Source organism: Pantherophis guttatus, chromosome 5 (genome assembly GCF_059756535.1).
Source record: "Pantherophis guttatus breed Tessera chromosome 5, ASM5975653v1, whole genome shotgun sequence".
NCBI classification, from domain to species: domain Eukaryota; kingdom Metazoa; phylum Chordata; class Lepidosauria; order Squamata; family Colubridae; genus Pantherophis; species Pantherophis guttatus.
In genome coordinates this window covers 9,656,422-9,671,088 of record NC_142067.1, presented here as the reverse complement: position 1 = coordinate 9,671,088, position 14,667 = coordinate 9,656,422, and the positions used below count along the sequence as shown (strand labels likewise).

General features: G+C 43.2%; 1 protein-coding gene across 4 annotated transcripts in view; it reads right to left on the bottom strand.

Moving 5' to 3' along the window:
- Window positions 1-14,159, bottom strand: part of TMEM135 (transmembrane protein 135) — a 179,905-nt gene extending 165,746 nt beyond the window's left edge. The window contains exons 1-2 of one of the 4 annotated variants that reach the window (XM_034407598.3): window positions 13,119-13,360; window positions 12,812-12,880 (exon numbers count right to left, since the gene is read on the bottom strand). In XM_034407598.3, the coding sequence (XP_034263489.2) occupies window positions 12,812-12,880; window positions 13,119-13,259 (210 nt within the window). In that variant the 5' untranslated portion in view covers window positions 13,260-13,360. Of the gene's footprint in view, window positions 1-2,543; window positions 2,722-12,517; window positions 12,600-12,811; window positions 12,881-13,118 lie in introns of those variants that run through there. The other 3 variants (XM_034407660.3, XM_034407734.3, XM_060686198.2) reach the window with 3 other exon arrangements.
- Window positions 14,160-14,667: the final 508 nt, after the last annotated feature.

Sequence of the window (14,667 nt, the reverse complement as noted above, 5' to 3'; positions counted from 1 at the left end):
ATGGATTTTGATCAGGGGACCGTAGGGGTACTGCAATGGTTGTAAGTGTGAGGACTGATCCCAAGTCACTTTTCTCAGTGCCACTGCAGCTTCAAACAGTCACTAAATGAATGGTTGTACACCGAGAACTACCTATATCAGGGGAGGGGGGGAATGATGGAAAAGGGAGGTTTCCTACGTCAGAATAACAGAATGACAGAGTTAGAAGGGATCTCGGTGGTCTTCTAGTCCAACCCCCTGCTCAAGCAGGAAATGACTGTAACATTTCAGACAAATGGTTTTCCAATCTCTTCTTTAAAATGTCCAGTTGGAACATTCACAACTTCTGGAGGCAAGTTGTTCCACTGATTAATTGTTCTAATTGTCAGGAAATTTCTCCTTATTTCTAGGTTGGTTCTCTCCTTGATTAGTTTCCATTCATTTCTTCTTGTCCTGTTTTCAGGTGCTTTGGAGAATAGTTTGACTCCCTCTTCTTTGTGGCAGCCCCTGAGATATTGGAAGACTGCTATCATGTCTCCCCTAGCCCTTCTTTTCACTAAACTAGAGTCAGACATACCCAATTCTTTATACGTTTTAGCCTTCATGCGTTTTAACCGTTCTTCCTATGTTTTCCAGGTCCCTAATCATCTTTGTGGCTCTTCTCTGCACTCTTTCTAGCGTCTCAACATCTTTTTTATATTGTGATGACCAAAACTGGATGCAGTATTCCAAGTGTGGCCTTACCAAGGCATTATAAAGTGGTATTAACACTTCACGGGATCTTGATTCCATCCCTCTGTTAAGGCAGCCAAGGTCTCATTTTTTTAGTTCTCGTTTCTCCAACGTGTTACCAACCATGATTTCCAATACCTCTTTTAGCTGTTGTGGAAGAAACAATTCCACAGCCAAGGAAAAGAGGTAAAGAGAAAGTTATTCAGCAAGGCTCATTAAAAGTAAAAGGTAAAGGTTCCCCTCGCACATATGTGCTAGCTGTTCCCGACTCTAGGGGGCGGTGCTCCTCTCCGTTTCAACGCCAAAGAGCCAGCGCTGTCCGAAGATGTCTCCGTGGTCATGTGGCCGGCATGACTCAACGCCAAAGGCGCACCGAACGCTGTTACCTTCCCACCAAAGGTGGTCCCTATTTTTCTACTGGCATTTTTTACCTGCTTTCGAACTGCTAGGTTGGCAGAAGATCTCATTAGATCTGTTCTATAGAAAGAGATGCAAGCACTGGGAGGGTTAGAGTACTTTCAACATGCCTAGCACCATGCTTCCATTTCTCATTAGTTTAATATAAGCTTTTGCCTCACACAGTTAAACTTTACATTTCTTGCACAAAGGTACAAAGGTACTTTGTTTCCTACATGGTGTTTTAAAATGCTGACGGGTTACTTCCCCATCTTAGAATATCCTGACATGCATGCTAATTTATCACTTTAGTTTCTTTGTGCATGACCTAGCCATTCAAAGATAATGGAGGAGGGCATTTATGTTCTTACACTGTTTAACCCGCTAGCTTTCTGAACAAATCACTTATGTAAACATAGAGGGACAGACTTGTTGCTTGTTGTAACACAAGTTCAAACAATAGATACCCGGATTCTTATATATATATAAGTCTATATATAGACTCATATATATATGTCTTTTTCATTTTCGTAGGCTTTTATGTGCATATTCTTTCTAGCCAGGTTTTACCTACGTAAACTAAGTTGTTCTACAGCCCTGGTTCTGTGAAATCTCATTCACAAGTTTCTGGGCCTTTTTTCTGCTGACAAACTGCAACTCTGTGTTGCTCTCTGGGAGACTCAGATAGCTATTTCTGCCTTTTAAGGCGTCATCGGTGAGCCACACCCACTTCTCAGATATCCTCCCTGTAAAGGTACAATGTGTCTTTTTCTTTTTCGTAGGCTTTTATGTGCATATTCTTTCTAGCCAGGTTTTACCTACGTAAACTAAGTTGTTCTACGCCTTAAAAGGCAGAAATAGCTATCTGAGTCTCCCAGAGAGCAACACAGAGTTGCAGTTTGTCAGCAGAAAAAAGGCCCAGAAACTTGTGAATGAGATTTCACAGAACCAGGGCTATAGAACAACTTAGTTTACGTAGGTAAAACCTGGCTAGAAAGAATATGCATATGTATGTATGTATGTATGTATGTATGTATGTATGTATGTCTATGTAAGTTTTATATATATATATATGTATATGTATGTATGTGTGTGTGTGTGTGTGTGTGTATATATATATATATATATGGTAGCAAAAAATCAAATGCATTTAATAAAACTGAGAATCTTCCTTCACTATTACATAGCCAGAAGAGGGGAAAAAATACTCTTGGTAACTTTTTTTTCCCCCCATTCAATTTCCACCTGCAGTAATTGACAGTCTTTTAACCGGGTGTAATAATCACATGGAATAAAACATTTCAGGATACAAAGGCAGCTAATTATGCAAGCTCGACCACTGAAAAAACATTTTCTCTGAACATCTGTAGAATGGCCTTCCTTCCTCAATATTTTTTTTTTCTTCTTATAATAAGAAATTGTGGTTAGGGCATCACCTGGGAGACTGTTTATGGAGCTTCTCAGTCATTCAGGTCACGATTGCCCCAAAAGTGCTTTTTCAGGAGGCAACTGGACTTTCTGGTTTTTTCTCTGAAGACGTTTCGCTTCTCATCCAAGAAGCTTCTTCGGCTCTGAATGGATGGTGGGGAATGGAGGGATTTATATTCCTTGCATCTTCAAAGAAAAAAACAAGAAAAGTCCAGTTGCCTCCTGAAAAAGCACCTTTGGGGCAACCATGACCTGGATGACTGAGAATCTGTACAGAGTTTTAGCTATACAATTTGGGATGAACACCTTTTGAATGGGGTGGGAGTAGGAATGGATTTCCAGAGGAAAAACTGCAGACTACAGGAACCATTTGCACTACTCAGGTGACCTTAAGGACACAGATAAACCTCCAAGTGCTTCAACGACCCTCTAAAAGGATGCAAATGACCAGCTGTCCGCAAGGAATATAAATCCTTCCATTCCCCACCATCCAGTCAGAGCTAAAGAAGCTTCTTGGAAGCGAAACATCTTCAAAAGGAAAAAACAAGTCCAGTTGTCTCTTGAAAAAGCACCTTTGGGACAACCTGGGAGACTGCAAGTTCTAGTCCTGCCTTAGCCATGAAAGCTGGAGGCACGATTTTGGGCCATGGGACAGTCACTCTTTTGGGGAAAATAGGAGGACAAAGGAGTATGAGTTATCTTTATTTGTAAGCTGCCTAGAATCACCAAAATGGGCGGCATAACAAGTTTAAGAAACATAATGAATATAAGCAGTCCTCAACTTACAACAGTTCATTTAGTGACCATTCAAAGTTACAACGGCACCGGAAAAAAAGTGACTCATGACCGTTTCTCAAAGTTACCACCTTTGCAGCATCTCCACAGTCATGGGATCTAAATTCAGATGCTTGGCGACTGGTTCATATTTATGACCCTTGCAGTGTCCTGGGGGGGGGGGGGGGGTCATGTGATCACTTTGTGCGATCTTCTGACAAGCAAAGTCAATGGGGAAGTCAGATTCACTTAACAACCGGGTTAGTAACTTATCGACTGCAGTGATTTACTTAACAACTGTGGTAAGAAAGGTCGAAAAATGGGGCAAAACTCACTTAACAAATGTCTCACTTAGTGACATAAATTTGGGGCTCAACTGCTGTTGTAAGTCAAGGACTACCTGTAAATCCTCACTGCATTCAGTAATAAAGAGAGAATAAAAATTGAATAAATAAATAAATAAAACTTAGGGCAGACGGAATAATGCAAATTGATCCAAAGCTCGAACATACATTCAAATCTGTAACAGAAGGAAAAAGACTGATAGAAAATATATACCTGCACTTGATCTAATTAAACCTTAAAATTAAATATATTGAGGAAAGTATCTCAGAATCTCAGAGGAAAGGTGTCTCGGAGAAAATGGGGAAAAATAACTATGTCTAGAATTCATTTTTCTCGGGATCACTTCTAAAACAATTTTAATGCAAATACAGTGTTACCCTGAAAATAAGACCCTGTCTTATATTTTTTTGAACCCCGAAATAAGTGCTTGGCCTTATTTTCAGGGAGGTCTTATTATTTTGGGGCACGTGGAGCAAAATGGGGCTCCTCTTGCTGTCTTACCCAATTTCCAGCTCTGCGTTTAAATATTTTCGGGGAGGGCTTATTTTCGGGGGGAGACTTATTTTAACACATGCGCTAAAAAACCCGATTGGGCTTATTATCAGGGGATGTCTTATTTTCGGGGAAACAGGGTAATAAGGGGGTTCATGAAAAACAAATATCTTCAAATAAATAAATAAATAGCTCCATCCCAAACTGAGAAACATCCCATTTTTAATATAACAAGAACAGAGAACCTTAACCAATAATTCAGCGTGATTATAGAGAGCATTTGTTTATTCAGGAACAAAACCGTGGTTCATAGTATATAATGTACAGCAAACATATACTGTAGGTTATTTTTACCTGAAATATTTTTATATGCAAATTGAATACAATGGTTTATTCAAAACAGATAACTGCTTGCTCATCTTTTTATCAGCCAGCTTGTCACAGAGACTGATTAGACACGCCTAAGGGAAGACTAGATGCAGGCTCTTCCTGGTCCAACATCTTTCCATATGCAACACCACTTACTTTCCTTTCTATTCTTAACCAGAAGGAGTTATTTAATAAAATCTTGTTCAATCCAAGTAATAAAAAGTAATGAAAGAATAACCCAAAACTCTGATTAGATATTTTTACTTTTTTTTTCCCTTTGTAGTGTAATATATTTGGCTCACCAGCTGGGGACCTTAAATTCTAAATGCCGTTACTCCTATTACAAATTCCTTATTTCCCACACTTTTACCTATGAGTTTCAAACAAATCTGTCAAGTATTCAGCTAGAGAGCAGTAATTCGTTGGCTCATGCACAGCAATTTGGACACTGATTGAATGTAGAATAGATTAGAGGTGGAAGGGACCTTGGAGGTCTTCTAGTCCAACCCTCTGCTTAGGCAGGAAACCCTACACCACTTCAGACAAATGGTTATCCAACATCTTCTTAAAAACTTCCAGTGTTGGAGCATTCACAACTTCTGGAGGCAAGTTGTTCCACTGATTAATTGTTCTCACTGTCAGGAAATTTCTCCTTAGTTCTAAGTTGCTTCTCTCCTTGATCGGTTTCCACCCACTACTTCTTGTCCTGCCCTCAGGTGCTTTGGAGAATAGCCTGACTCCCTCTTCTTTGTGGCAGCCCCTGAGATATTGGAAGACTGCTATCATGTCTCCTCTAGACCTTCTTTTCATTAAACTAGACATACCCGGTTCCTGCAACCGTTCTCTATATGTTTCAGCCTCCAGTCCCCTAATCATCTTTGTTGCTCTTCTCTGTACTGTTTCTAGCATCTCAACATCTTTTTTACAGCGTCCTGAGTTGGCCAATGAGCTATTTGATTTCGGACACTTTCCTAAGTAAATCAAAAGACCCAGAACTCCCAGAAGAAAAGCAGAAGTGATCTACAGAAGACTAGCAGAGCACATTCATGAACGCCAACTAGTAGTCAGAAGACATGATGAAAACTCCTTAGTTTCACAACACATGGATAGACTTAAGCATAGTTTCAATTGGGAAATGGTGAGCATCCTAGAAGATCAAGCCAAGACCCAAAATGCTAGAGAATTCCTGGAAGCCTGGCACTCAGACAAATCGGCCATCAACAGGCATATAGACATAAACAACATCTACATGCCATTCAAAGGAGTCAATAAAAAAAAAACAAAAAGGAAACAAAAAGGCCAAAACATCTCACCAGGAATCAATACCTAGGGGTGCAGAGATTAACACCAAAAGTAACCAACAACTAAACCAACAATCAAGTAAACAATACCCCAAACATGGAACTACTAATTCAAGATAAGCAAACTAATAGTAAACAACAGCCTAATCAGGAACACTCCCACTGACACTGACAGTGCAAGCTACTAATATATAAAAGAGAGCAAACCCCACTCCCTTCTAACACTGATGTTCCCTAGTTAGGTCATGAAACATCTGCAAGAAAACCACAAAGCTGAGACAGCACATTCCCACAATTCAGCCCTGAGCTTCAATCATTCTCTTCTATTGGTAATATTGATTTTTTTGCAAATAACTTTTGTAAATCTGATCAGATTAAGTTCATATAAGTATAGCCAGCTACTGTACTTTAATGCGGGGAAAATATTTTACATAGCTAAATTTCAACATGAACACACAGGCATTTCAAAAGCTGTTTACAAAAAACCTCAACCATCTCTGATATTACATTTTCCAGTTAAGTGATGAAACTTTTTAATGGCCAGGTTTGAGTAAGAGACTCCTTAACAGGAGCCAATTCCACTGAACAGATGTGGCTGTCAGATTTGAGTATAAGATAAATTTCAATGTAGTATGTAATGATACGCCTGTTGTAGATTCCTGACAGCTCCAGGATGCGTCTTAACACAATCGTAACATGTATGCACAACAGCCATTTCTCCATGGTTTGATCACATGATAAGAGAAGAGATTAGTGCAAGCCTATCAGCACATCGAGTCACAAGTGTCACTTCACCCACCTGGTAATCTCATTTGTTGCAAAAAGATTACTGAAGATAACTGTCTATAAGCTGGTTAACATCAGCCTTAATGTTGACTGGCTTTAGCGTACCCTACTCTTTTGCCTTTCCACAGAGGTCAAATCTTGGCTCCGTGACCTTGGGTGGGAGGCACAGAGGACAACTGTGGGGCTGACTGGCCCCATGAGGAAACACATACACACAAAAACTGTATTAACTAATGCTAAATGATTATCCTGAAATTTTGAAATTTTGTTATAATTTTAAAATATCTTAAATTAATTTTAATATTGAATGTCAATTTTATATGTTGTTTATATATTGATTATATTGTACACTGTCCAGAGGCTCTCCCTAAGGGATGGATGGACAGACAGATGGATGGATAGAACAAGGTAGTAGCAAGGCAGCAAGGTAGCTAGATATAGATAGATAGATAGATAGATAGATAGATAGATAGATAGATAGATAGATAGATTGATTGATTATGAAAAACTCAACAGTGATTTATTCAATTAATATTTAGACAATTGTAAGAGAATAACCTCTTACCTTGGACCATAAAAAAGGCTGAGCGCCAAAGAATTGAGGCCTTTGAACTCTGGTGCTGGAGAAGACTCCTGTGAGTCCCTTGGACTGCAAGGCGATCCAACCGGTCAGCCCTAGAGGAGATCAACCCTGACTGCTCTTTAGAAGGCCAGATCCTGAAGATGAAACTCAAGTGCTTTGGCCACCTAATGAGAAGGAAGGACTCACTGGAGAAGAGCCTAATGCTGGGAACGATGGAGGGCAAAAGAAGAAGGGGACGGCAGAGAATGAGGTGGCTGGATGGAGTCACTGAAGCAGTTGGCAGGAGCTTAAATGGACTCCAGGAGATGGTAGAGGGCAGGAAGGCTTGGAGGAACGTTGTCCATGGGGTCGTGATGGGTCAGACATGACTTCGCAACTAACAACCACAACCTCTTACACCCCACAACACATATTTTTCTCTCAAGAAACAGTGCAACAATATTTTCATCTCCTTTGGAGAACCACAGTCAGAGAAAAGGCTCCTATCACAAGTCTATGCTGGTTCCTTTCTATTCTTCAAAAGTGCTGATTCTCTTCAAAATATAAGTCACAACCTACGATTAAAATATTTATTCAACCTTGGGAATCTTGTTCAAGATTAAACCTTAAGATTAGGCTCATACTCTGTGCTTCCTCATAGTGCAGAAGATCTGGTTTTAGCTAAGCGTATTCCATAAATTCATCCACCGTGACTTGCAGGCTAGGCTCCACACCTTAGCAAAATGAGAAATCCGGTGACCATAATGACTGAAAGAAGCTTACTAAGTTGTCCAACCTTAACTATTGTTTGATTCATATCTTGTGTATGCTGGGCTTTCAATGCTATTTTGCACAAGCAGAGCTATTATAATTCATAAACCACATGGCTTAATGTAAATGTGAATCCAAGTGTGGTGAAACTTATTTCTAGATATCTATGTATATAATTATGGGTTATAAATTGTTCTTTTCCAGTTCTTCTTGTTACAATTCCTCTAAGCCCCAACAATATAGCTAACAATTGCAATTACTGCAATGCACTCTACATTTGTCTGCCCTTGAAGTCTACCTGGAAACTTCAACCAGTCCAGAATGCAGCAGCTCGCACAATAATGGGGGTCCCTAGGTTTGCCCATGTAACACATTTGTTGCACAAGTTACACTGGCTTCCCATTTCGTTCTGGTTGCAATTCAAGGCGCTGGGCATCATCTTTAAAGTCCTGTATCGCACAAGGCCAGGTTTCTGCAGGACTGGCTTTTCCTAAGGACATCTAGTCATCCCATCATGTCAGATAAGACCCTTCCCCTAAATATTGCCATTTGTTGGGAGCTAGGAAGCTTGCCTTTTTCTGTGGCTGCCCTATGGAACACTCTGCCACCTGCAATTTGGCAGGCCTCCACCTTGAGAAAAAAATTAAACAACTACATATTAGACCAGTGATAGCTAACCTTTTTGGCACCAAGTGCCCAAAGCACGTGCGCATCTCCTGTGCATGCGCCCCGCTGCACCCGTGCATTTGTGCGCATCCCACGTGCATGCTCCCCGTCCCCTGTGCATGCTCCCCATCCCCCGCACACACACACCCTGTGCATGCATGGCAGAGACCCAAAGACCAGCTGGCAGGCAGGAGGCGCACATGCATGCGTGGTGGGGCTGGGCTGGGCTAGGTTGGCATGATGGCTGGCGTGCCCAGAGAGAGGGCTCTGTGTGCCACCTGTGGCACGTGTGCCATAGTTCACCACCACGGCATTAGACGTTTGACTTGGCACCAGGTTTTTGTTGGTTTTAATGTGTTTAGCTTTATAATTTGTAATATGGTTCAGTGTATTGTTTTAATTTTTGATCCCCAGAGCTGGTCATAAGATGGTGGCTATATAAATATTTTAAATAAATAAGTTACATGACTTACCAACACTTCGGTTAGGATGTTAAGGATCTTAAGCAGTGGTCCCCAACCCCCGGTCCGCGGACCGGTGCCGGGCCGTGGAGTACCTGGCACCGGGCCGCGCAGCGGCCGGGGGACATGAACGCTGCAGCGCAAAGGCTCCTGGGCCGTGCGCAAAAGCTCCTGGGCCGTGCGCAATGGGCCGTGCGCAAAAGCTCCTGGGCCGTGCCCCCACCCCTGCGCGCGCTCAGCGGGCCGCGGCGATAAAAAGGTTGGGGACCACTGATCTTAAGGATTCAATTTGAAATCTTTCAAGGTAAAATATTCGTTTTAACCTGGGCTTTTGATCTACTCCTGTGGCTATCACCAAAACACTATCAATCAAAAAAATCAAAAAAATATATAATAGACAAAAACTGATCATCAGAGTGTATGCATAAACCTGGTTGGTTTCACGTTGTGCTAAACCATAGTTTATTGACAAGTTTGCATAATTTCCTAACTGTACTTTTTAGCTGCTAAACCGTAATCCCACAAAGTCCAAAATATCAATCATTATTACTTGGTATGAGATTTTATTTGGAGCATTGAGTCCTTTAATTTTTTATAGTGGGAAGTATTTTTTTTAAATAGGAGGTTCTATAAATTACATTTAAAGTTCATTTTTAGCATTTCAATGGCTGAAAGGATCAGGTAGGACATGCTTTTGCTTATTATTCTGAAGCAGATCCTAGTTAGAATAAATCATTCCGGAATTAATAATCTGAACACCTACACAACAGCAGTATTTATTTCTCAGTCTACGTTCTTCACTAGTACATTCTGTCCTCACTATAACACCGAATCTTGCTTCTATGAACTGACGCCAAATAGAATATAGTTTGCCCACAACGAATGTTGACACTGATGATACCTTTAAACTTTGAACATCCCCTGAGCTAGGCAAAGATAAACTGAGAGATAGGAAAGGAAAGGTCACCAGGAATTTTACAGGTCTAGAGGAGGCAGCAAAGAATAAACTTGGGGACATAACTGAGATACATTCGCCTTTATTTCTTAATTATCAACCAGGTCTTGTTTATTATTTATTTTATTTTTATCCCATCTTTATCATTTTTATAAATAATTCCTGGTGGTGAACATAGCAATAGCACTTAGACTTACCCTGTTTCCCCCAAAATAAGACATACCCTGATAATAAGCCCAATCGGGCTTTTGAGCGCATGGCAATAAGGCCAAGCGCTTATTTCAGGGTTCAAAAAAAATATAAGACAGGGTCTTATTTTCGGGGAAACACGGTATATACTGCTTCACAGTGCTTTACAGCCCTCTCTAAGGAGTTTACAGAGTCAGCATATTGTCTCCAACAATCCGGGTCCTCATTTTACCGACCTCGGAAAGATGGAAGGCTGAGTCAACCTTGAGCCAGTCAGGATCGAACTGCTGGCAGCCGGCAGTCAGCAGCAGTAGTCTGAAGTACTGCATTCTAACCACTGTGCCACCATGGTTCTTATATACAATACTTAATACTCCTTCCTCCTCCTAGTCTCCCTATAACAACAAGTCTGCCAGGTGAGTTGGGCTGGGAGAGAGAGAGACAGCACGACTGACCCAAAATCACCCACCAGCTTTCATGCCTAAGGCAGGGGTAAGCAACCTGCAGCTCTGGAGCTGCATATGGCTCTTTCATCGCTCTGCTGCAGTTCCCTGTTGCCAGTCTGCTCCACCATTGATAGGGCTTTCGGTTAGGACAGGTAGAGGAAAAAGGACGTTGTGCTAGGAGGCAACTCTGGTGGGGGAACCAGACTTCCCGTCGGCTTCAGAATTGAAGGGGGGTCTTCCAATTAGGACCTTTGTGGCTCTTTTAAGTGTTTAAGGTTGCCGACCCCTGGCCTAAGAGAAGACTAGAATTCAGTCTCCTGGTTTCTAAGCCACCACCTTACCCACTACACAGAACTGGCTCTTTCAATGGTATGTTTTCTTCCAATAACCAGTGATTTTGTCTAATAAATAGCAGTCCATCTCACAGAAACAGTTACTTTACTCCTCTCAATTCAAACGCTTGGTATATACACCCCACATTGCTCAATATCTTCTGCACAAAAAGAAGTACAAGTATCTGCTATAGTAGTCTTATAGACGCTGAATAGCTATGGGCTTAATAAAAGATCAAATCCCCCTAGAAACCCCAAATCATGTTGACATTCTTGAAGAAAAAGTGAAACAAAAGCATAATAAGACTCTCTTTCCACCCCCACCCCCACCCCCTCCGTTCAATCTTGTCCAATTTTCAGAAACTGCCTGGGCAAGTTTCTGTAATTTTCTTGGCAAGGTTTTTTAGAAGTGGTTTAACATTGCCTCCTTCTCAAGGTTTACAGAAAGTGACTGGCCCAAGGTCACCCGTCTGGCTTTGTGTCCAAGGCAGGACTAGAACTCAAGGTCTCCCAGTTTCTAGCCTCATGCTTTAACTACTACGGCAATCTGGCTCTAAAAGGACTCTGCAGCACTTCAAATCCAATACGCTTAAGAAGACACTGGGATATAAATGCAGTACTGTCTGCAACTCCTTAAAGCAACTGTGTCTTTTTCCAGGATTATGCTGCTTGTCATGTGATCCTGGAAAAAGACACATTTCCTTTAAATCAGATATAGAGGGGGTGTTATTTTCACAACCCTGCAAACTCAGAAGTGCCTTTTTGCCCTGGAATCTGTAGACTCGCACACAGCTTCAATATAAGGTTTTTTGTTGTTTTTAAAGTGTGCCTTTAGGGAAAAGAACAAGAGTGCATGTCAACAACTAAATATAACATTAACCAGCCATATCCTCAATTAACTTTTTAGGTATGATATATTTTATTTCCCGATTTATGAGATCACCCAATTCAAACTCCAAGCAGCATTAAAACAGAAACATATAACAATGATAAGGATAACAGGAATACAACTAACAACAAACAAGCAGTATAACATAAAATGCCATATAAAACGATAACCAAGCACATAACCAAGCACACCTCTGAAGGGGGGTGGGTGGGTGGGATTCCTACTCAACTGATCCCTAACGCTTGGGGGCTTTTCCAAAATCAAGGCAAATTAGGGCCTGTCATATGCAGTATCAGGGACAATCACAGGAAAGGCACACATCCCAAGTCCCCTAAAATGACAAGGCTTAAAAGAAAGAACACGGGACATGCCCTCCCTCTGGCAGCTGTCAAGTCACCAGGTCCTATGCAGGTGTGCAGCAAAATATATACACCGTTGGCAGAGATGCCATTATATGACAAATTCTTTGTGTGTATCCAATCACACTTGGCTAATAAAGAATATTCTATATCAAGAGCTATAGATCATAGAATCGCAGAATTGGATATCGTTTATTCCCATCTATTCTGTCTCTACTTATATCCGATCATGGGCATCTTTTTTTAGGAAATAGCAGTCAACAGGAATAACACAATAAGACTTACTCGAGCCCTGGAAGGGGGGGACGGACACATTCAGACGACAGTCAAGGCTTCAATCAATCAAAAGACGAGCTGGAAGGGACCTTGGAGGTCATCCAGTCCAACCCCCTACTCAAGCAGGAGACCAGATAGATAGATAGATAGATAGATAGATAGATAGATAGATAGATAGATAGATAGATAGATAGATAGATAGATATAGATATAGATATAGATATATGGTCTTTCTCTCTTTCTCTCTCTTTCTCTCTCTCTCTCTCTCTCTCTCTCTTTATATACACACACACACACATATACCATTTCAGGCAGGTAGCTGTCCAGTCTCTTCTTTAAAACCCTCCAGCGATGATGAAGCTTGCAATTAATCTGATATATACATATATTATATATAGGGTTACCCTTGATCGCCACAACCAACCCACTTTCCAGGTGCAGGTGCCACCTAGGTTGCCCCTGGCAGGCATCACACACCTGTCACTCAGCCTTCCCGCTCACCCACCCACCCACCCCAAAAAAACACTCTTCTCCCACTCCACGTCCATCCTACTTCAGAGGGTGAGGAGATGGGGCAAGGCTGGGGGAGCGGAGGGGGGCGGCCTCTCACCAGGTAAAGGGTCCCATAGATGCGGAGCGACTCTCCAAACGCCCCTTGGGTGATGTGCACGAAGGCTCGCCCGCAGTGGGGGTGCCAGGTGTGCCCGATCTCGTAGCAGTTGTGGGGGATGGATTTGCTCAGCGCCGCCATCTTGGCCCAGCGGAGGGACCCGGAGGAGGGGGGGGTGTGGAGGAGGAGGAGGGGGGGGAGAGCGCGTCGTGGGAGAACGGCGCGCGCACGCGCACCCACCCCACCACCACCACCACGGAGGCCAAAGCAAGACTGACGCCGACGGCGCGCGCGCGAGAGAGAGAGCGAGCGAACAAGCGAGCGCGCGCCAAGGAGGGACAAACTGCGGCTGCCCGCCCGAGGTTACTCCAGATCAACCACCTCTTTTTTTCCCTCCCTCCGCCTCTCTGGCTTTTGCCGGCTCGCGTGAGTCCGCTCAGCCAATCCCGAGCCGGCTTTCGCCCGGCCGGGTTGGAAGGGGCGAGGGGAGGGGAGGGGAGGGGGAATGAGGGGGAAAAAAAAAAAGGAGCTGGCGCGAGCGGCCCTCAACGCCGGCCCGTCGCCCCGCCCCCTCTCCAAGGGCGCCTAACCGCTGCGCTGCTCTGGCACGTGGATGCGGGTTGTTGTTGTTTTTTTCCGAAAACCGCTACGGGCGTCGGCGGGGGGCAGGGAGTGGGTTTTGCCTTCTCGCGTGGGAAAGCCGGGGACGGCGGCGGTAGCAAACTCGGAGAACGTGCCGCCAAAAAACAAACAAACAAAAAAAGGCATTGGAGGGGGGGGGAAGCTGCTTGACCTTGCCCTGAATTCTACCCGCGATGAATGTGGGAATGAGGGGTGGGGGAGGAATTCATATGCCAGCAAGGAAGTTTAAGAATAAGAGGAGAAGGAGAAGAGGAGGAGGAGGAGAAGACGTGGTGGAGGAGAGGAGGAGAAAAGGAGGAGGAGGGGAAGTAGTGGTGGAGGAGGAGAAGTGGTGGAGGAGAAGAAGAGGAGGAGTGGAGGAGAAGATAAGAAGTAGTGGAGGAGGAGGAGAAGAAGTGGAGGAGAAGTAGTGGTGGAGAAGAAGAGAAGAAGTGATGGAGGAGATGAGAAAAGGAGGAGAAGTAGTGGAGGAGGAGGAGAAGGAGAAGAAGAAAGGAGGAGGAGTGGTGGAGGAGAAGAGAGGAGGAGGAGGAGATGAGAAGGAGAAGAGAGGAGGAGGAGAAGAGAAATGGTGGAGGAGAAGAGGAGAAGTGGAGGAGAAGAGAGGAGGAGGAGAAGAGAAAAAGTAGTGGTGGAGGAGGAGAAGGCGAGGAGAAGAGAAGAAGTGGAGAGGAGGAGGAGAGAAGGAGGAGAAGTAGTGGTGGAGGAGGAGAAAAGAAGAAGAAGAGAGAAGGAGGAGGAGAAGTAGTGGTGGAGGAGAAGAAGAGTGATAAGTGGGGTGAGGTGTTTGGTGCTCTCTGAGCTTGGTAGTTTTTCTTGCGAATGTTATATTAACCAGTTAGGTAACCTCATCAGTGCTAGTCCCAAAGGTGCTTTTTTCAGGAGGCAACTGGACTGTCTTGTTTTT